Here is a 24117-nt window from a genome sequence, read left to right on the forward strand (position 1 = left end):
TCAAAAGTTGCTCAGTTAACATAAGTACACTATGAGCATACAGATGTAAGCAAAAAACATCTGACAAAATCTATCAACCAAATCCAATTGAATGTAGTGAAATCAGTAAGAAACAATCTATAAATGAAGGTCTCTACTATTTGATCAGTGAAGAAGATAATTTATATCCACAGTAGAGATTTACATCTAAGGTGCACCACTTTCATGTTATGAAATAAATCACCATAACAAATTTTGACAATTTTGATCACTAAAATTCTATGCACAAGATGAAGAATATTTTGCAGAAATACTCATAGGTACATGAACAACATACTTGTCATGATCATTATATTCATCATATTAGACTTACTTCTATACTAGATTTAAACTTTTCAACAAAACCTAACTACAAAGGGTAGTCAACCCATTTTTCAACCGTTTCCAAAATCTTTTAGTTAATTTCTTTGCATTTTATTTATTTTTTTACAATTGCCATCCTTTGAAAAACCTCAAGGACATAACTCAGACGTCACTAAGCTAGAATTTTAATTTTCTATTCGTTACATTTATAAGTGCGTGTGCGTGTGTGTCCGCATGTCTATGCGTTTGCATAATATAATGCTTCCAATGGACATGAGTGTATGAGTTAATTCACATGCAAAACATCTACATTAAAATACGCTGAAAACATCTACCCAACAAGAATTCAGATTTTAAATGAACAGTTTCATCAGCACAAGCAATGCTAACAATGGGAAAAACGGACTTGCTGTTGATGAAACAAAAAAAAAAAATTATATTTTAATATTTTCTGCATGTGAAGAGGTCGCCAGTTATTAATCATAAATTCGAATGATAGCATCCCATACCCACCCATACAACAAGCAAATACATTCTATTAGTAAGCACAATTCGTCAACACCTCAATTGAAAAAAATTAAACACAATATTGATTGAGTAAAGCCTCTTGTTATATATATATACATCCTGAACTATATGACTAACAACTATATTAAACATGACTCATCCTATCTAAATGATAGGATGAATGAATATGTTGGTATTTATCATCTCCTTCTTCAACATCATAATCATCATCATAATGATCATCGTCATTATCATCATTGTTACCATGGTCATCACCATTATTACAAATTAAAACATGCACTTTTCATCATATCAGTTTATTAGCTGTACCTTCCAACAACGAGAAATGATGATGATGGGAATTGATAATAAATATAATGATGAATGAAAAGTAGTGTACAAATAATTTGTGTTTCAATTGTTGAATAAATATATAAATGAATGAAAAATGAATGATTGATTGATTGAATGAATGAATGAATGAATGAATGAATGAATGAATGAATGAATGAATGGATGGATGAATGGAAGGATGGAGAAGAAAAAACATCATGAACTAATTCATGGATCACAATTTATGATTGGAAAGACCCAGACAGTGTGTGCTGCTAATCATCATACAGACATATAAATGATAAAAAAAATACCAAATTAAAAAACATCATCCTCTCCACTATTCTTATTCTTGTTAGTAATGTTTTACAATGATAACATCATTACACCCGCCAACACAAAGTTTTCTAAAATGTTATTTATCCTAAAATATTATTTGCACTAAATCAAATATCTCATATAATTCAATAGAGTAAAAGGTAAAATTTTAGTAATATCAGTAAAAAAAACAGCCATAGTAAAAATACTACAATATTTATTCAACATTTACATCCAATTGTATCTGTATTCTATTAAGAAATACAGCTAATGAATGACCACAGAGCATCAATATAATTAATTATTAATGCATGCCTCATTCTCTCAACTATTTAAATTTAAAAAAAAAATTAGTTTTTTAATTTGCAACCTTGGGATGAATGCTAAAGTTTAATAGAATATTTAGACAAGCATCCAGGTGTGATATGGAGGAAATTTAAGACAGGTAATTATTTATGTAATTATTTATAATTTATTTGTTTGTTTGTTTTATACATTTAGTTTTGCCTAAACAGATCAAATATTGATAAATAAATAAAACCAGCAAATTAATGTCTTATCTGTTACTCACAATTTGTGACCAACATCTATGGAAAAATATAATTTACTACATAACAACATTCAGCAACATCCTGTTCAAAACTGTAGCTAGCTGCATTAATTTTAAACAAATTTTTAATATCCACATTTTATCTACAGTATAAGATTACAGTGACACAAATACCAATCACTAACTCAATTTAAAACAATTCACATCTGCTGTGCTGCCAGAAAATAAATGTTGATCTGGTAACAGTTAAGATTTTTTGTGATTATTTTAAAAATTCAAACTGAGAGTATTGACAAAATAAATAAAAATCATATTTGGACATGTGATAACTGGCAAGGAAAAATAAATAACTTGATAGCACAGTACTAATTGTCTATGCAAATGACAAATTATTAATTAGTGGTAAACTGAAGCATTCTTTTTCATTAACTAGCCTAACACAGGAGAAACCTAATAATGAAGCATCAAAGAAAGAACAACTTAGAATGGAACAAATATATTTTATGCCTAACAAAACAATGATACAATAGTCCCACTTTAGACTTTAGAAACTAAATCTACTTGACTTATTGAAAAGAATTATATAGTTGAATGACAAAATATCAATATATAACACACACATATAAATAGAAAATAGTAATTAGTAGCAAATAGAAGCTCTGGTAATTAGTAACAAATTCAAGTATAATTTATATTTTAATTTAGATAATTTTCACCAAATCCAATATTTGGTAAAAAAAACCCTTTTAAGTAGTAACCCCATCTTAAAAGTGCAAAATAAGTTTGACAGGCTTAATTGAAATGCTTGGCTACCTGTGTAACTGTAATGTAGGTAACAAGTAGACATGTAATTTTAATTTTGATATAATAGCAGAACTGACACTAACTTAAACCTTTAAAATAAAAAATGTTGCATAGGAAGCCATGAATATATAAAAAATAATAATATTAGAATAAAGGAGTCTATTAGAAAAGACTAGTAGTCAAGTCAGTGTCTAGCTACAAGTCTAGTAGTCTAGTCCTAGTCTAGTATCAATTGAGAATTGAACTTGTTTGGTGAATGAGACTGTAAATTTCACACATGTGGAAATGGAAAGTTAATAAGTGAAATAAATCTCTAATAATATAAGCTACATTGGTTTGAAATTAATCAGCACTTATAATAACTAATCACAAGAAAGTTGCAAAATTTTAAATAAATCTGTGCAGTGAATAAAAAAATAACAAGCATTCATCAATTCATTTTCATAATTTCATGGTGATATTCCAATTATTTGCCAGTTAATTGTAAAATAAAATAAAAAATTAGCAACGTGGTTAAATGAAATTTATCACATAAATGTTAGAATTTAATTAAAAAGTTATCAAATGGCAAGAAATAAATAAAATTTACTTCTCATAGCAGCGACATAACGATTCTATATATAAACACGACGATAGGTGGCAAACAAGTGCATCACACCGACTCTTGTTTTGATCATTTTCCAGCTCAAACTCGATTTAAAACGATTAAATTTCACCTTTTCTCGTTCAGTAATTTTTAAATTATTCGATCCAAATATTTTGAAAAACGGACGACAACAAATAAATAAATATTTATTGATAAACAAGACAAAAAATTTAAAACATGCTTCGTCAAAGGGGCGGGGCTTTACCTCATTTTTATTCGTAATATTATAATGAGGCCATTACCATAACAACGCTCAGCCAATCAGAACGAAGCTACGTTCGAAAATTTAAGCTCCATTTTTAGTGTGAAACTAGTTGCAATTTCGATGTTATATTTTCGGTCGGATCACTTGTACAATTTTGCATTATTTAGCCGGGCAAATATTAACTTATAATAAAATTGTTTATTGCAGTTGCTTTCAAACAAATAAAAAACTACGAAATACCATAAGACCTAATTTTTAAGGAACTTGAACGCAATAAATCATTATTAGCCAGCATTTATCATAGCAGTTCTTTGCCTTTCTTTCCTAAGAGTTTCAGAGAATATTCTCCTTGATTCTTCAAGGATGGACGTGTAGATGGTCATGTCCTCCTCTCTTGATTTCATCGTACTTTGCAAGCTGGCCTTCAGTGCTTCAATCTCATCCTTCTGTATGTCTATTCTGTTTTATTTTCAAAGCAAAAATCTTTAGCAACATGTTGAATGTTGAATTATCACAACCATAAGTACTACGTATATCATTAGATACGCGCGATCACTAAAATATAAAACAAATTTGAATTTTCTTAATCTTCAAAGGAGCTTTTAAACATTTGACAAAAACTCATGCTGTACAGTGTACATGTATGTGCAAGGGAAAACCAACGCACAATGACCTCGAGTATATGATCGTCTAACTCTTTTGAATTTGAACCAGGCCCCAAGACAACAGCACTTGTGCTTGTCTGGACCGAATCGATTGAGACGCCCGTGTGGGTAAAACACCAAGTCGAAATAGTGAACTGGCGATCAAAAATAATTTACCAAGCAACGACGTAGAAATAACAGGGCTTGGCGGCCTCTGCATTAGCTTTCTGTTTAATGAAATAATGACCATGCTTACTTCATAAGTAGGTCTTCTTTATCGTTTTGCTTCAAGCAGTCACCACCACCAATGTATGTTGGCATTCTGGAATGCTGCGGTCCTGGGACAAATGTTCAGTCAAATCAGTTTTAGTAAATTATTTTCAACTATTAATAATATTAAACTATTATGATAATAAGATTTACCTTTTTCTAACTTAAGTTTGCCGATTTGTTTTTCAAGAGCTGCGTTGATTTTCAACTGGTTCTGTAACTTGCTCTGTAGTTCTGTGATCTGTGTCATCATCTGCTGTGATCTTATTGCAAAGTGTTTATACAACTAATCAACTTTTAACAGAAAAAACATCAAAATATTAAAATTTTTTTTAGCATTGAATATTGCGTTGCAGATAATGTCATCATTTAATATACCTGCTTTCCAAAACTTTGAGCAGTTCATTCAGTTTATCTCTTTCAACGGTCACTGCTAAATATAATGCCGTCAGTTCTTCATATTCACTGTCTCAAAAATTAAATGTGTGAAATTTAATTACTGCATGAACAACCGATGAAATCAACAAGTGAACTATTTTCATTCAATGATTAGTTAGTATGAAAATGAAAGTTTACTCCAAAAAATTAAGTAATTTTTTCGATTTGCATTCACGCCACTCAACTGATTTGTATGGCGCGTCATTATGTTATCATTGGCGAATGATCGTCTGATAGTTTGTAATTGGGGTTCGTCATTCAGTGAATCGGGACTGGCCGGTCTGTCTCTTGCCTGCTGATGTTGCGCTGGCTGAATCTTCAAATGTAACACAGCATAATATAGCGCGGTGCTTTATCATTTAAACACTTAACAAGCGACAGTTAAACTTCTATTATGAAATACTCATTCAAATACCATCATTTGCGTATTAGTGTCGGTATTATTTTGAAGTGCCTCTTTTAATTTCCTCTCCAGTTCAACTAATTTGAATTCTTTCTCGGCTACTAACTTTTTGTACTGCTCTATGGCATTGTTCTCGACTTGCAACCTGTTCAGCTGTTGTTGTTATCATTGCTGTTTTATTATTTCTTATATGAATAAATTGTCAGAAGGTTGATGAATTTGGTAAATAATTAAAAATGTATATATAAACCTCGTTTTTCTCGTTTTGTTTGTCCTTTTTCATGTTGTTGGAATCAGTTAACAAGGCTTGCTTCAGCTGATTTTGTTGTTTCTGTTTTATTTGAAAATTACATTTGTTTTGTTTTCTAACTAAACTAGTCGCTAATATAAGTTTTAAAATAAATTAAAGAAATTAAGTATAAATAAGAAATGTTGACCAGGAGTGCCTCAACCAGTTCGTCATCATGCTTCCCCTTTTCCATCAACATCTGCACCTGATGTTTTAATGTCCTCGACTCATTTGACAGCACTTGGTTCCTACGTTTTCATTTGAAATTCATTCAGGATGTCGCCAATTTTAATTATTGTGAAACTAACACTAAAACTCAATAGCGCTTAGTGCTGAAGAAGAATGAAATTTCAAAAATTGATAGTAACGGTCGTAAACATTTTAATAATCTCACTGAAGCTTAACACACCTTGCTTTGCTAGCTTCGTACTTCTGTTTCAAGTTATTTAAATCTTGCTCCATCTCTTTCAAATCGTTTTTCAGTTTCTGTAAGATCGATAAAATCTAAAATTATTAAAAACTTTTAAAAAATTCGTAAACTACACATGAACTAAATGGCATCAAATTTATTCTACGAAAATTTAAATGTTTAATCAGTCAATTTATTTCCGCAGCATTAGAAGGCACTATTTTTAACAAACACACGGCTTACGCATGAAGACACCTTGCAAAATATTTCTTGTACACGCACGTGCACATTTCAAGGCATTATATTCTACTTGAGCCCAAGCATTTTGGCAAAAGACTGAGCGCTTTATTACTTTGTCTACTCGTTTACAAAAGGCAAGCCAGAAAATTTTTTTTAATTTAAAAAATTTGTTTTTTAAATATTTTGAATATTTTTGAAAATCTTAAAAAAGATTTAAATTTAAATATTGAAAATTAAAAATAATACTTCGGTTGCTTCCTTCCTCTGTTTTTCAATCTGTTTTATTTTATCCTTCTGCTTGTCTTCGAGATTTGACGAAGTGGTATTGATGGTTGAAAGTGAAGAGAACGATGGCTGTGCTGGCTGGAGGCGCTGCTGTGTTGATGATAAACAATAAGAATCTTCATAATCATCGGAGGTGCTGTCATTTTTGTTCGTTCCACTTGACGTGATAGTCACTTGCTCCAACTGTTTCTTCAGTTCTGCTACCTTTGATTTGTTTAAATAAACTGTAAAAACAGGAGTGCTCTGGGAACTGATATCGACAATTCAAAAATGTTTTTGGACGCATGATTCGTTACAAATTCTACTTAATCATTGCCGCAAATCTGTTTTTGAAGTCAATGCACACTGATACATTACATTACAAAAATTAATGTTATTTTATAACATTTTTAAAATTGAAAAAATGAAAAAGACCTTTTTTTGTAAAGTGATGATTTGTTGGACTCTGCCTTTCCACGTACCTGGATTGTTCATCAGTGCTTGGATAGATGTGTTTTCACCAACTTCCTGCGTTAAGATCTGCGTGTGTGTATGTAAGGTGGATGGAATGTTAACTGAATGATAGATTAGACCATTAGTTGATGTAATCTGCGCAACAGTTTATATTTTGAGAGATCACGTCTAGTGGGGCGACGAAAATTTGATAAATCTTTAGCTTGGAATAAAATTGAACCTTGTTTAGCATCTTGATTTCATTTTTGTGTGATTGAATTTGATTCCTGTACTCGGCAACCTTCATTTCGGAGTGTTTCAACTTTTCTTGCAACACTTTTATCTCCTCGCTCTATCACCAATGATTTCAATAAACGAGTAAAAATTACTTTGCACAATGAATGCATTTTATTGAACGTCTAAAATACGTGGAAATACAATATGAAAAATTATTCTTTTGCAAATGATTTTACAATGAGATTAAAAGTTGAAGTTGAATTTGAGGTAGACATTTACTTTCAGTTCGAGTTCAGTTTTTTCAATTTCAGGGCTTAAAAATTCTTTTTTGTTTGATTGCATCTGCAACGTTATGGAATCAGTAAAAGCAACAAAAGATAAATGTTTAAGATAATAAATAAATGAAAATAAACACCTGTCTTTCGTGTTCACTACATTTCTTTTGTAGCTGTCTCACTTTATTTCTTTCCACTTCTATTTCAGATGTCTGTTCTCTTATTTTTTTCGATAGTTCAATTATTTTCATGGCAGCAGCGTCTCCGCTGTTTAAATTAATGCTTGATAAGGTTTTTTCATTCTCAAATTTATTTTGAATTCGTTTGATTTCTAAATCTTTTTCAGCTAACAATTTATACAATCGACTATTTTCATCTGTCAATTGCTAAAGTGATAAAAAATAAAATGATTGAAATTTATGAAACTCAAAATTTTATCTCAAAACATCACACAGCAAGGATATCTACAACAAAAATTAATGCTTTTTTATTTATTAGTCAACATTGAATTGTTATATTAATCAACTAAAAAATCATGAAAAAAACATTTTGCTTTAAAAAAACAAGTTTCTGCTAAATATAAAATAAAAGATAAAACTAAATTTAATTAATTATTAAATTAAATAAAAAAGACGAATGTTTGATATTTAGCATTATATTAATATAATCACATTTATAAAATCGTAAATTTTTCATTAAAACAAATAATATATAATAAATCAAAAACACTCTCAAACAAACTCTGATTTGTTTTTGAGACAAATTTACTAATTTTCTACAATTTAAAATTTTAAAATAAGATGGTTTGCTAGCAAGACCCACCCTCAACTTGTCGTTGACACTTAATTCATCACTCGAATCATCGTCCATGACTTTTTTTTTTCAAAATAAATTAACAAATAGGGAAAATAGGGCAGCTTTAAAGTTTAAATAGAATTTTAAGCGATTATAACAATTTGTGATCAAAACGTTGCTATAGCAACATAATAAGCCATGATAGCTTGATATTTAATATCAATCATCAACTTTTCTATTGTATTTGATATATGAAAAAACCATATAACTTATTTGAATATAAGCATATACACATGATAACTTAATTTTTAAGTTTTTTAATTTTGTTTCTACAGTTGATTAAAACAATCTATAAATACCAGAATAACTGTATAATATATTGATTCAAGAAAAGTAAAAAATAAAGTTTGATGTTTAGTTGTTTCAATAAATTTTGTGTTGATTTTTTTATCGGCTGGAAGGTCGTCCTGTTTTAAACTTCTAATTTCTTTTCCTAGAGAGAAGAAATAGGCGGGCATGCCGTTCACGAATGATGACTACCTTCCCACCTTTGAAGATTTACAGGTGGAGGAATTGAAGTTGTCTTCTGCACCTCTCCGAGCGGGCGCTCATCATTTTGGAAAATACTGTGACAACCAGTGCAAAGTGAGCCAGATTCAGGATTAGATTTCATTTAAAATTTTTGAAATTATTTTATTTTAATTGTATTTTTATCTAAATATAAAAAAGTTGTAAATTGTTTAACTTGGTTGTAATTTCATCTAAACTAAATATAATCTAGCAGGTCGCACAACGTTTAATTTTTAATATAATCTTATAATGTCTGATGTGTCACTGTTAAATTGTCAATGTTACTATTATTATTTCAATACAATACATTCTGCATTTTTTAATGTCGTGCGACCTGCTACAATGCAACAACAATAATGAATAAATTATGTTTATTATATCATTAATGTTTGTCTGCATTTTAAAAAAGGAATTTATGTTATGCAATGAAGAAGAAAAAGATCCTAGGAAATGTTTGAATGAAGGCAAGAATGTAACAAAATGTGGTTTGGAGTTTTTTAATAAAGTGAAAGACAACTGTGCTGTGGAATTCACTAAATATTGGAAATGTGTTGACCATTCTGATCATGATATGTCATTCAGACAGTTAGCTTCTACATAATTTTTAGTTACAACTTATTATAAATAAATTATATAGAATTTTATTTTCTATATAGGACATACATCACTTGTTTGATATTACTGATTTTTTTACTTATATTATATCTCAATATCTTGTATATGTTTTAGAATGGATTTTTATAGTGAATGGAAAACAGATTTATCAAATTTTAATGAACATTTTGTAACTTATTTATAATTTTTTTATCTAATGTTCATTGGGTGGTAGATTTTCAATATGGATTTCATGGCATTTTAAGTTAAAATTACGCATCTTATTTTTCCACTTTAAGCTGTACTTTAAAGTAAGAAATGCAATGATGTCACACATGCATGGGAATTCATCAAGTAGCAGATGAATGTTAATTGATTGCTGTGGGTGGTTATATATATATAAAGATGCAAATCCTTCCAGGTCAACTTAACGTTCAAATGCTATAGTTCAATTTTTATATAAAAATTCTATGAAAAACTACTTCAATATTTAAGGGTTTTGTTTTAAAACTTGATGGAAGATATAGTTCACAATTATTGATACTGCTAAGAGGCTTACTGAGCTAAAAATAAATCTTAGTGACTTCTGACAAGTTTTATGTTTTTATTGCAATTGTCTTAAATTTTAACCAGTGCTTTCCCATATGCTGACCTGTTTTTTTCATTATAATTTTGGTAATATTCTAAATTTAATCATTGTTTTTATGATACAAAACAGTTGCAGAAGGTTGCAGTCAGAATTTGACAAATGTATATTTGACAAGTTGGGACAGGAGCGCCCTCCTCTGGGCTACTTCTCGAAGATCAGAGTTCACAACACCACTCGTCCGAAACCTGAAAGAAAATTGAATTTGCCCGAGAAAGATCCCTTGTATGAGATTGGTCCTGATCTGGCCAATCCACCTCCATCTATTAAAACTGGATCAAGAATAATTTAAATTGTTGCTTGCACATTTTATATGCAACGTCTATGATTGTCAATTGTAATCTTCAAAGAAAAGAAGTAGATGAAAGTAGTCCTTATTAGTCTTATTGAAATGTTAAACATTGCATTACACTTTCGTAATTTGACACGGAATTAATAAATTTACGGCTTCTTGAAATGGTGAATGTCTTTTTGTTAAATCTTTTAAAAAGTATAAAAATGTTATGTGTGTTATTCATTGCGGGCATCATCTTATTGCGAAATTTACGCACTGAACAGGTCCTTTTTAATTCGATTTCGTGAACTACAACGAAGTTTATGAAAATTTAATTTTTTTTCCCAGTTTCTATGCATTGAACGTCTAATATCGCCCGTGTGTTGCGTTTAAACTTGATTTGATTTTATTGTTTCTGCTTCAAACTTAATCGCTAAAAGACAAAACTAACGTTAAATTTCAAGGGAAAAAAAATGAATGCTGATAAAATGTTGGAATTGCAAATGCAAGTTCGCCAAAATAGTGACGAGATGAAAAGTTATGTCAATGATCTGAATTCCTGGGAAAATGAAATGAAAGAGCAAGAGGAGCTGAACCAGAGGAGCGGAAAGAAAGATAATCGAGTAAAAATCATTCTTCATTATTTCTATTTCATATAAAAATTTTAGTAATACAATTTATTATAAAAAAAGAAAATGAAAGTACAGAGTAGCAGAAGAAGTAGGATAGAGTAATGCACTTGTGTAGTTTTGAGTTTTGGTGGCTGATTTTGTTTTTTAAACACTCCCAGTAACTAACTTAAAATTTATTCAATTTTTAAATAATGGCAACTTTGTGATTTGTTGATTCTATCTCTATAGGAGGCTGTTGTTAGTGTGAATAAAAGGTGGTTTTTATTTTACTTGCAAAGTCTTATGAAAACTATTTACTAGAGTGTGTCTTTTGAGTTATGGGTTATTTATAGCTGCACCTTTTATTTTTGTCAATGTGTACCTAGACATGGTGCTTCCAATATCAAGTTTTCAAATAGTAATAGATGTAGAATAATGAACATTTATTTTGTTGAAAAGTAAAAATTTCAACATTATACTTTTAATCATTTTTCTATGAAGATTATTTTAATGCAATTGCCAACACATCTCACTATAAAATTAATAAATCATTCTTAAATATATACACTTATTATTTTAGTTTATAATTTTTAAGAAATGAATTTTAATTGTTTGTTAACTGTTTGTTTTGACAACTGTAAATTAATTATTTTATTAATTATTCATCAAGAAACTACCTCCTGTCCGTAATAGGGCTCTGCTGAAGAACAAACATCCTCAAAAATTCAAGTCACCTAGAGCCAATCCGGACCAAAAAAGTGACAAGATAAAAGGATGGGATTATAAAGCCTGGGATAAGTTTGATGTTGTTAGTAGTATTTATAGAATCAATCAATCTTCGTTTAGCGTCCAGAGACCCAGTCCTCTGAAGTAGGACGTTGTTTTCTTTGCCATCAACTTTTTGCGCCAAATTAAACGATCAGTTGTATCTATTTCATTTAAATTTAGAGCTTTCATGTAGAACACATACTTTTAATCATTTTTCTATGAAGATTATTATTATTATTATTAATTATAGAGTAGTATTTATAGAATCCTTAATTATTTCAACAGTTCAGTTCTCATAACTTATTTAATTTCTTTGATTAATATCAACATGCATGTACGTATGTTTTTATCTTTCTTGATAGAAATTTTTTAACTGACAAGTTATTTTTGTGTTTATTGATTTTACGTTTAAAATAAAGTTTGTATATGTCATTCTTCTAAACAGGACAAAGCATGTGAAGAAATTGATGCAAATTCAATAAGTGATAAGGATGAAGATGAAGATGTTGTAAAGGAAGAGGTTAAAAGGTTAAAAGAGACTGCAGAAAAGTCACATGCTTTAAAAGAACAGGTAATTTAATGTTGCATGCTTATTTTTTACTTATTTTTTTATATAATTTACTTCAAAATTTTCTAATAATTCCATATTTATCTATAAAATAAATTTATGTTTAAATGTGATGAATGTCAGGGTAATGAATATTTTAGACAACAAAAATATGTGGAGGCCATAGAAAGTTACTCACGCGCTCTTATAATAGATCCGGATAACTCAGTTTTGTATGCTAATAGGGCTATGTCACTCATCAAACAAGGAAAGTCTGTGGCTACTTTCTCTATTCATGTTTTTGTTTTTTAAATATTTTGTTTCTGATATAACTATTTCATATTTTAATTCTTGTAATGTAATTTGTTATAAATAAGGTATGTTTTTAGCATAATTTTATCGCATAATTTCTATTGCTATACAATTTAAATGATAATTTTTTAAATGTTTCTAATTTACTGTGCTGCATTTATTCTATAATATTCCTTTATCTTATATTATTATATAACAACTTAAACATCTTGCAAGCAGTTCTGATTTCTATAGCTCTTAGCTACATGTAAGTTAGCATGGTACATAAATTAACACTCACCCCACAATGACAACTGATATTCACAACATGTGCCATACCCAAATGTAGATGGACAGCAGCCGAATCAGACTGCACCGAATCATTGACGATCGACCCAAAGAACGTGAAGGCTCTCCTAAGAAGGGGTACCTCGAGGATCCAATTGAAGAAATTTGAAGAGGCCAGGTTGGATTTCAGGGAAGTTCTTTTCTTGGAACCTGCCAACAAGCAGGCCAGAGTAGAGTTGGATAAGCTGAAAAGGGTTGGTCATTATTACGAAAACATTATTATTAATAATTATCATGAATTTTATTACAATATTATTAATAATAATTATGGATTTTATTATTAGTGGTAAATGTCATTATTATGATTAAATAGTGGCAACTAATTAACGATAATAATAATTATTTATCAATTGTAAAAGTAATCACCAATAAGACTGGGAAGTTTTCATGGTTCTAAGTAAAAGCTACTAGATTTTCATTAATCAGATATTAATTGTTATAAAAATGAAATTATTTTATAAACTTTTCATTGATTTTTTAAAATCACGTTCTTTCAGATTCAGTGCAAAAATGTAAGTCAAGAGCATAGTGACAGTAACAAAATGTCAAACTCCATCCCATCGTTGTTGTCAGCTGCTGGTGATTCGGTCATAAAGGGTTTGGTTCTACCTATTGATAAGCCAGTTGCTGATAGATCCAAGGTAGATTTATTTCAAATTTATTTCAAATTAATTCTGATGTTTGTGTTTTGTATTATTAAATTTTTATATGTGTTAAATAGGTTTGTATTATCACTAGAAGAGTTTTTTTCGTTTGTATAGAACTGAAATTGTAATAATTTTTTGATTCAGAAACCTTTGAAAAGAATAAAAATTGAAGAAGTTAGCCCTGAAACTTCAGATATCGTGCCACCCAACTCATCATCTTCGTCATCGTCGCAGTTTTCACTCAGAAGCAAACAAAAGCATGATGATGTATTTAGTAAATTTTTGAAAGAATGCTCCGATGCCAAAAAAGAAACTGAGTTTAAAGATGAGGAAGATGGTGGTATCAAATCAAATGAACAACTTGAAGAAAGCAGTGTTGCCACATCTATAGAAACTAGAAAAGATTGCGGAGACAGTAGAGAAATTTCATCCATAGATACCTCAAATAGTGAAGTATGTTTGTTTTGCACTGAATTAATATAACTTGTTACTTGCTGAAAATATTTGCTATAATGAAATATTGTAAATTTGTAAACACCTTTTTAAAGAATAGGAAGGTTACAGAATTATCTTCAACAAAGCTCTCTAATATGATCGAAGAAATTAATGGTTCTGTGCCTAAATTATCACTCTTGTCACCTACAACTTCTTCAAAGACAGCACCTTCACAACTGAATCTGCCACTACCTCAGACTTCTGAAATCACGACTACCACTACTACACCAGCCTCAGTGTTAGAATCTTCATCTACAACATATCCACCACCACCACCACCAACAACAGTCACAGCAAAGACAGAATCAATGCTATCCATTCCACAAGTCCCCACCACTTCATTTCAATTTCAGTCTGATTGGAAACATCTAAGGAATAAAGATTTCGAATTTTTCAGCTATTTCAAAGTCAGTAGTGTTATGTTACATCTTGGAGTTTCTGCAATGCCATGCATTTTAAAATAGCATACTTTGATTTTTCCTAAGATTTTTAGGTTTTGCATTGACACCAAACAGACTATAAAAAAAAATATAAATAAATACAATTTTATATTATATACATAAATAATAATCTTTATTTCCTGATGTCTTACAGAACATAGAGCCAAGCCACTACAGAAGCTTGTTTGGTGAGGCACTCGAGTCAGACATGCTGCAGAAGATAATACGCACACTTCATGCATACTACATCAAGTTTGTTAATTTCATTTTTGTCTGAAACTATTTTTTTTTTAATTAATCTTATATAGTCATATCGGTTGCTATGTTCATTCTTACAATACTGGTACCAATCTATTTGTTTGCTTTTTGTCTTTAAATGTATCTTTTTGAATCAAATATTTTGTGAGTGCTTGCACATATTTCGTTTTTTTTTCTGGTGAATGACATAGACATTCGTTATTTTTTCATTTCATCTTTTAACATTTGTTAAGCTGTTTTTGAGAGTTATCGAGTTCTTTTAGACTTTTATTTCATCTATGGAATGATAAATAAGAAATTCACAAGGTAAAAATGGGAAAATGAATGACGTAAAGATGCATCACCCAGCTGAGGCGTTACTCATTTTCAGTGCTATTTTCTATCAGATTCGTAATTCAAATTTTTATTGATACCATTTGCAAAAATATTTCTTTCCAGGGAGAACTTAGACGCTTACAAAGTCCTCTTTTATCTGCCATCTGTGAAAAGATTTTCAATGGTCGTCATGTTCCTGTCGAGTTCTGATAAGTCTCGTAAGCTTCCATGTTTCTTAACTGATGATAATTCATTACGTAATTAACGACCATAGTTCAATACATAATGACAATTTTTCAAAAGACATTCTTCAGTTAATCGAATCGTGACGGATGTACATAGTTGATAACAATGATATGTGGTTGATATCAATGATATATAATAGTTGATATATAGGTACATAGTTGGTATTATTGATAATTTATATGATCAATATATCATTAACAAAATTGCGTAATTACGATTAGTTATAGGTAAGGGGGATAATAACTTTTTGCCAATTTTTCATAATTGATGATTACAGCATCATTATTATCATTATACAGCTGCTTATTTTAAAATCATACCTACCAAGCAGTATTAGCAACTGATTTTTTATCGTGTAATAAGATTGAATCATCGTCACAAAAACAATAATTATACAATCACATTAACCAGCGACTTTGCAGATGCCATTAAACTTCAATAGATTTATCATTATATGGATATATATTATTCATAAATTGTATCATTGTTGTTTACTACTATTTATATCCTCATCTCAATTATAATTTTTAGTACTGAAGGAGATATTTGCGAAGATATCAGTAGGTGGGGTCTACAGTGTCGATGATGTCAGTCAACTGAGAATAATGTTTGAACTTTGAGTGCTAATGATATTAATAACTTACAATAATAACTGTTATCATTATTATTATTATTACTTATCTTTTTTTATTGTCGAATCATTCTCACGGATACAATCCTCATCATCACCTTCATCATCTTACCAATTTCATCATCCTGGTTTTATTTGCCACAATTACTACGACCATATACATAATATCATGCATGAAAATGATAACGATGATGTAATGGTGTAGCCACCAATGATGGTTGAATTTTAAATGTTTATCATTTACGGTTGATTTTGTTGGACGTTGAATAAGAAGAGCTTTACTGACAACTTGACATTTTTGTTGTAACATTTATTTTTAACAGTCATATCTCATTAACATATCTCTTCGAGACCCAATCTCATTAATATATTTCCTCAAGATTGCCACACACACCCACGCACGCACGCACACACACACTTGACTATAGTAAATAAAAATAATTATCAAAATGATAACAGGAATAATGATAATAATATAATAACTACTTATGATCAATAAAAATAAACAAATGATGGTGCTACAAAGATAGATTTGATTGGATAAAAAAAAAATCAAGAATAACAAAAACATACCTGAGATGATATATATATATATATATATAATAATATATACATCATAATTTATATATATATATGTGTGCGTGTGTGTGTGTTGTACCAACTTGTGTGTGTGCATTCAACGTTTCTGAGCATTTTTTAAAATGAGGTAGCTATTGCACATGTATGTGTGTGCGTGTTTAGATGAAACCTAAAATTCAGTAAAAAAAATTTATTCCTAATGATATTAATTACTAAATAGGCGTCGCAAATCGCACATCAAAATTATATATAATTAATAATACAACAACAATACACGTTTAGACATTTTCCCCGAGATCTGGGGTTGCCGTTTGGCTACCTATGATGAAACCGAAATACCCCTCGACGCCATCCACATCTGTCACTCGCCTCAGTATCACGCAACCCCGCTTTCACCCTGTCCTTCTCCACCTGCTCTCTCCATCCCAATCGCGGACGACCCCTTCCTACCACTCCTTCAACCTCGAACTCCAACGCTCGCCTAATCCCGACCCTTTCATCCCTTCTCAACACATGTCCATACCATCGCTTTCACCCTGTCCTTCTCCACCTGCTCTCTCTATCCCAATCGCGGACGACCCCTTCCTACCACTCCTTCAACCTCGAACTCCAACGCTCGCCTAATCCCGACCCTTTCATCCCTTCTCAACACATGTCCATACCATCGCAATCTCGATCTCCTTATCAATGTCACAATGTCCTCATTCAGTCCCATCATTGACATCAGCTCTGTACTACTCCTCCTATCCTTCACTTTAACCCCACACATCATCCTCACCATAACTCTTTCAGCCCTCTGCAGTACACTTTCCTCCTCTCTCCTCAACACCCAAGTTTCACCACCATATACCATCGCTGCTCTCACACATGCTTTATATACCCTCCCTTTCATCTTCACTGACCATTTCTTTCCACACAATACCCCACCCAGTTCCCTAAATTTCATATAATTAATAATAATTAGTAATAATTACATAATGTGTGTGTATTCTATGAAAATAGTATCATGTTTTTTTAACAGAGAGCTGTTGGATTAATTGTTTAATGTGTTTCCTTTGCTCTGCAGCGTGTTGAGGCTTTATATCCGGCTTTATGTCCCTCAGATATTTCAGATCCGTAGTGTCCCTTGCGTATCTGCCACATATATCATCGACTATGCATATCACGTACACTCCGCAGTCTGAAACTGTCGATGGTGAGATTATCAAGGGGATTGTTTCATTGGGGATTAATCATGTTTAATTAATAAATTAAATGAATTGAGCGAATATCCACACGATTCTATAATATTTAAAAAAAAATTAGTCAATATTCACCTTTAGTTAGAGTGGGAATGAATGAATGAATAAATGAATGAATGAATGAATGAATGAATAGTGGTAAAGCTAATGGATGATGGTGAAACTAATGGTGAATAAAAGCAGTAACTAGGAGATTATAGCTGTTAGGCGCAACAACATTAGAATTGTCTAGAGCTTTCAATTCAAGTGCACTGAAGAGAAAAGAAAAATAATTGCAAATTATGAGAACAGTGAAAGTAGCGTAGACTAAGCAGGTGACGGTGATGACGATGATGATGTTAGTGATAATAAAAGATTACGAGCAGCCAAACTGATGATGATGATGACGTTTGCGATTGCGTTAAATTACAACAACAATGACGATGATGATGTCTGTGATGATATAAGTTTACAAACAAACCAAAAAAAACCAACAATTAATTTGCTGGGGACATTGACCTTCTACAAACTTCAGATCTTTGTATCCTTTAGCTGTTGTTGAAGTTTTATAAATTTCATTTTAAAGATTTTCAAACTTTTTAGGAATTTATCATAAATTAATTACTAATAATCTAATAGTTCTTAATTAACCGTTCTTTAATAAATAAACTATAATAATAACTTGCTGGTTGGATGACAAAATCATCTAATTAAGTGTTATTTTATATTCATTGCTTATTATCTGCCTTTCTGCCGTGTTGTCATTCTCAATTTTACATAACTTCTGCATACATCAAAAAGATTATTATTTACAAACTGTAGAATATTTCTGAAACCACGAACATGTTAAATTATACATACATATACATTATCATCTTTTGTTCCAATTTTTACAAGTATCATTATTAAACAGAAATTACGATACTAGAAAATATAAACGAACTAAAATAAAAAGGTCATATTATTAGAGCGATAGATAGATAAACAGAGAAACAGACAGATAAAAATATAAATGGATAAATAGATAGAAAGAAAGAAAGAAAGAAAGAAAGATAGATGGATGGATGGATGGATGGATGGATAGATAGATAGATAGATAGATAGATAGATAGATAGATAGATAGATAGATAGATAGATAGATAGATAGACAGATAGATAGACAGATAGATAGACAGAGAGACCGATAGGACATGAAAAAATTGATGGCTCCTTACATATAAGAGCCTTGTTAATGATTTGGAGGAGAGATTGAGATGATTCTATGTTGATGTCACGAGAGGAATCAAAACTGTAGCACTTTGATTCGCCGATATTTATAACTAACAAACTCCTATTGGTTAAAAAAAATGTTTGCATCATCAAGTTTAATTTAATTAGTTAAATAAATTTGAATAAGGAAGTTATGGGCATTGTTAAGTGAGAATTTTTTTTAAGTGATTCAATTTGAAGCAATTATATCCGACTTTCATGTTCAAATATCTAACAACCACTAATTATTACCGCAATGTCCCATGCTAATTGTATGCCATCAAATAAATCTTATTTCGACAACTGCTGAATATTCTCATCGCTGAAACCATCATCATCATTCTGATAATCATAATCACAATCTTCCTCATCGTTCATCAGCACCATTATTATTTTTGAACTCAAAGTAATTAATTAAACTCATAGCTGTATGGTAAATTCATGAAAAGTATAAAACACCAAAGACTAGGCAAATGACAAACCAATGTGAACCGCCAGAATTAGTACTCGAGCTGTTGTTATTAAGTGGGATAAAAATCAACTTCCTGTTGTCCCAATCCCAACATTCAATCAGGGATGTCACAAACTCTTCTGAGCAATCGGAAAGAAAAAAAACTTCGTTTAATTTGCTTTTTTATTGATGAAAAGAAAAATTTTTGAGAATTACCATCAGAGAATTTCAACAACTGAACCATAGATGGATTGATGAATAATAATTCTTTGGAGTACTTTTCATACTTGTCGTATTCATAGTACCTGTGATGGTTTGAGCATGGGAGTTGAGATAATTTTATGACATTGGTAATAAAATGAAATCTTTATGAAAATTTTGAGTAAATTCGTTAAAAAAATATTTGAAATTTTGTGGTTTGAAATGTTTTGAGATTTTTAGATGAAAAAAAAAATCATCTCACTCCAACATGAAACCGATGAGGTTATCATTCAGCCAGCGACCATCATTCAACAGTCGGACATCAGAGGTCCTCAAGAGACTATCATGATAATTTAACACAATACTACTGCTTCCTTTACTCATTCCTTTATAAATAAAGAGAAGTTTAAAATGTCTTTAACTTAGAGTAACAAAAAGTTTTGTGTATAAGTCTATAAGAGGACTGGACAAGGAAAAAAATTATGCATGTGTTTTATGAGCATATAAAATAGTACAAGAATGTACTATATAATTGTACACATGTACAAAATGTACATACATGGTGTAAACCAGTAGGAAAGTTGTCTACATAATAACATAACAGATAACATTAGATGTGAATCCTCAGGGGAATTAATAAACATCTAAAACTCTCCAACTGAATAACAGCTAGTGTCCTGGAGCTACATACCTTACATTAAATTACAACTTCATGACATCAATCAATGATTAATGCCTTGGGCATATAAAATGACAAATTGATAATAATGTTATATTACAAATTACACTCACATTCCATATGACCATAAAATATAATATACTATAGAGACTGTGACTCAGTCTCTGAGTTTAAAGTAAATTTAGTTTGTATTTTATTTATTTATGTTACTTAAAAATAAAAAAAAAATAAAAAATTAGTTTAGTTAGCTTAGGCTAGGAATATGAATACTATAAAATAAACATATATATCTGTGTCTAGAATATCTAAATTAGAAATAAATAAGAAGATATCAAGTTTTATCTCTACAAGTCTAGGCTAGAGTCTTGTCAGTCTACTGCCTAAGCTAGAGCAGTACCTAAAACAAAAACTTAAGTTAGAGAAGAATAACTTTTAGATTCCAGGAGATAGATGAAAGGAAGGTGATATTGAATGTGATATTTTATTATTTCTTATTTCATATATTCATTCATTTGTATGTGTAAAACTAAAAAATTTGAATTTGAAAAAAAATATATAAAATAACCAAAGCTGCATTGATACAAGAAACTTAAAGATAAAACAAATAAATAAAATAAATAAATAATGAAAAAAAAATAAATAAAAATAGCGGCATACCAAAATTGTTAAATGATGAAATAAAAGAGCCGTAAGTTACAAATAAACCAAAAAATTAGCAAAATTAGGTTGCAATAAAAAGCTTTTCTTAGCTTCAATTAACTTTTAGCTTCAAATATAGTGCGTTCAAAATTTACTTGTATTCAAATGAACTCTGACGAAGAATATATATGAAAAAAAGAAAAAAGAATTAGAAGTCAGTTAAATAGATGTTTTCTGTTTTCTATCTGAAAAATTCATCAGCTCACACATAGGCATGCTTATATTCAATGAGGATAGTTATAATACATGATATTTTTTAGCTATCTACATGTATATATATATATATATATATATATATATATATATATATATATATATATATATATATATATACATTACAAACCCGAGTTAATTGCCACTCAGTGTCAACTGTTTGTAGAAGTCGGTTGACGTCATATCATAACAACTACAAACACTCACACATTAAATAAAGTTTAATTCGCTACTTCAAAAATTAAACTTTGTAAACAAGAGAGTGAATAATAAATTGCATTTGAATTAGCTGATGTTGTCTCTGTGAAGCGTTTGCCATGATAGTCAAAGTATGCAAACTTCAGTTAGGTGCATTTCAACAACTGCAACGTATATGTTAATATTAACACCGTAGCAATAGTAACAAACAATAACAGTTGCTTCAGCTAACTAAACCAAGTGCCTTTTGTTTTATAAGACAATAATTCAAATACTTACGAGACTTTTGATATAATTGTTGCAGAATTTTATAACAATATGGTATTAACAAATATATTTATGTGAATCTATAGTATTTATAACATATATTTTCGTGTACTTGTGTGTGTGTGTAGATATGCCTTTAGATTAATTTTTTGAAGCAACCATAAAAGATAAAGCCTGTCAAATCGATAGAGATGAATGTTAAAGACATTATACAGTTCTAGCCATATCGATTCATCGTGCATTCAATAAAAGGGTTCACTCACTCACTCACTCACTCACTCACTCACTCACTCACTCACTCACTCACTCACTCACTCACTCACTCACTCATTCATTCATTACTTCATGCATGCATTCGTTCTTTCATTAATTTATTCCTTCGTTTTTTGTTCGTTTGTTCATTTTTTACATCCTTTCACTCATTCGTTTAATCAAACAACAAATCACATGGTTCTACCATTAATTTGTTCGTTCATTCAGTCATTCTTCATTCATCTAATCAGTTACTTATAGAATTAAATTCTACACAATCGTTTATTAATACATATAAATGAATTCTAGATAAAAATTTTCAAAAAAATATTATTCTTAAAGATTTTTAACTATCGTATCTCCTTTTCATTGTTATATTTGTTCAGTTTATTTACACAAAGTTTAATTTATAAGTTTTAAAAATTTTGCACTTGCACTAGATTAAAAATAAAATTCTCGCTATTTTTATAGAATAATTAAAAAAAAATTTTCGTGATGAAAAAATTATGAAACGTCTTCAGCACATAAAACACCTTTATAATATATATATATATATATATATATATATACAAATTAATACCTAAATATGGTGCGTCAGGGTAAATATTTGTTAAAGAGTGTGCTTTCGTGTAAGAAAGACGGGCTTATTTATTATTTCAAAATTGTTGAATATAATTTCTTGGCTCTCTGACACACAATGGCAGAAAAACAAGTGTTTCAATAATGCTATTTTATTTCCATTAACACAGGCACGATTAAGCCAAATAAAGTTTCAAAGATATGTATAAATATTTGTTTATATATTTACTTATATATCGCTTATTACTCATATATATATATATATATATATATATATATATATGAATATATATATATATATGTGTGTGTCTGTGTGTGTGTGTGTATGTGTGTGTGTGTAAATTGTATGTATGTATTGCATTTGTATTGTATGAATTCTACAGAATTGTTGGCATTAATCAATTTAAAGTTTGTCTTTTCAATTTTTCTTCATCATAAAAATTTAATGAAACTGTTGTTATCCAAATTCATCATGCAGATAGCCTTTATTTCGATTTTTCACAAATCATCTTCAGTGCAGGTTTGGTTTATATAGTTTCTTTAAACAAAGCTAAGTAAGTTCTTTAGCAAAGTAAGTTACTTAGTTGGAGTCGTATTTTTCATCTTTGTTATCGTCGTTTCTTTGTTCTATGATGTTATAGAAGTTAGTACAAAACTGTAGAAAATATGGACTCCTTCCAACATTATAATATATATATATATATATATCAATATTATATATCAGGGATATATATATATATATATATATATATATATATATATATATATGTGTATATCAACCGAAAGAAAGATATGTGAAACCATCATTGCTCCACAGATGATCTATGGATTAAAATGCGTGGATAATTTAAAAGACAGATGAAAAAAAACATTTAGCAGCCGAAATGAATTGTCTGAGATAGATCGTGGGTGTAAGTAGAATTAAAAAAAAAAAAATAAGAGACAACATCAGATAAAACCTTGGGGAAGAGAGCAACATAATAGAAAGAATCCTTATAAGAAGAAGATTAACTTGGTTTAGACATGTAAACAGGATGAACTTGGAGAAATTACCATATAGAGCCTAATTCAACCATGTTAGAAAAGAAGAGGTCATCCAAAAAAGATTTAGACACGCAACATCAAAGAATACTTTAAAATAAAAACACAAACATCTCAGAAGCCGGATAAATGACAAAAGATAGAAGTAGATGGAGGCTCTTTGTGACTAGCTATTGCCGCCCTGGGCTGGCAGACACCAGATGATGATGATGATGATGATGATGATGATGATATGTATATATATATATATATATATATATATATATATATATATATATATATATGTTGGTAATAGACCAAAATTTTTACAATATTCTATAAATTCTACCGAATGTTTGGCGTTAATATGTTTGTAGTTCGTTTTTTCGATTTTTCTCACTAAAGTT

General features: G+C 30.0%; 4 protein-coding genes across 4 annotated transcripts; 1 reads left to right on the forward strand and 3 right to left on the reverse strand.

Moving 5' to 3' along the window:
* Positions 1 to 3989: 3989 nt before the first annotated feature.
* Positions 3990 to 7422, reverse strand: HELRODRAFT_176740 (hypothetical protein; the record flags this gene model as incomplete). Its single annotated transcript, XM_009024089.1, has 11 exons — positions 3990 to 4164; positions 4606 to 4687; positions 4773 to 4882; positions 4998 to 5084; positions 5567 to 5613; positions 5711 to 5791; positions 5898 to 5997; positions 6159 to 6235; positions 6645 to 6887; positions 7098 to 7202; positions 7357 to 7422. 11 exons carry the CDS (start codon positions 7420 to 7422, stop codon positions 3990 to 3992), a joined length of 1173 nt encoding a protein of 390 aa, XP_009022337.1.
* A 173-nt stretch (positions 7423 to 7595) lies between these two features.
* HELRODRAFT_176741 (hypothetical protein) lies at positions 7596 to 8497 on the reverse strand (the record flags this gene model as incomplete). The annotated part of the gene is made up of 3 exons (XM_009024090.1): positions 7596 to 7694; positions 7768 to 8013; positions 8450 to 8497. 3 exons carry the CDS (start codon positions 8495 to 8497, stop codon positions 7596 to 7598), a joined length of 393 nt encoding a protein of 130 aa, XP_009022338.1.
* A 441-nt stretch (positions 8498 to 8938) lies between these two features.
* Positions 8939 to 10524, forward strand: HELRODRAFT_84162 (hypothetical protein; the record flags this gene model as incomplete). The annotated part of the gene is made up of 3 exons (XM_009024009.1): positions 8939 to 9067; positions 9402 to 9577; positions 10305 to 10524. The coding sequence occupies 3 exons, from the start codon at positions 8939 to 8941 to the stop codon at positions 10522 to 10524; spliced, it is 525 nt and encodes a 174-aa protein (XP_009022257.1).
* Positions 10525 to 17686: 7162 nt separating this feature from the next.
* HELRODRAFT_176744 (hypothetical protein) lies at positions 17687 to 20187 on the reverse strand (the record flags this gene model as incomplete). Its single annotated transcript, XM_009024091.1, has 6 exons — positions 17687 to 17868; positions 18398 to 18454; positions 19118 to 19233; positions 19634 to 19742; positions 19819 to 19907; positions 20066 to 20187. The coding sequence occupies 6 exons, from the start codon at positions 20185 to 20187 to the stop codon at positions 17687 to 17689; spliced, it is 675 nt and encodes a 224-aa protein (XP_009022339.1).
* Positions 20188 to 24117: the final 3930 nt, after the last annotated feature.

The sequence above is a fragment of the Helobdella robusta genome (genome assembly GCF_000326865.2).
Source record: "Helobdella robusta unplaced genomic scaffold HELROscaffold_39, whole genome shotgun sequence".
Taxonomy (NCBI): Eukaryota; Metazoa; Annelida; class Clitellata; order Rhynchobdellida; family Glossiphoniidae; genus Helobdella; species Helobdella robusta.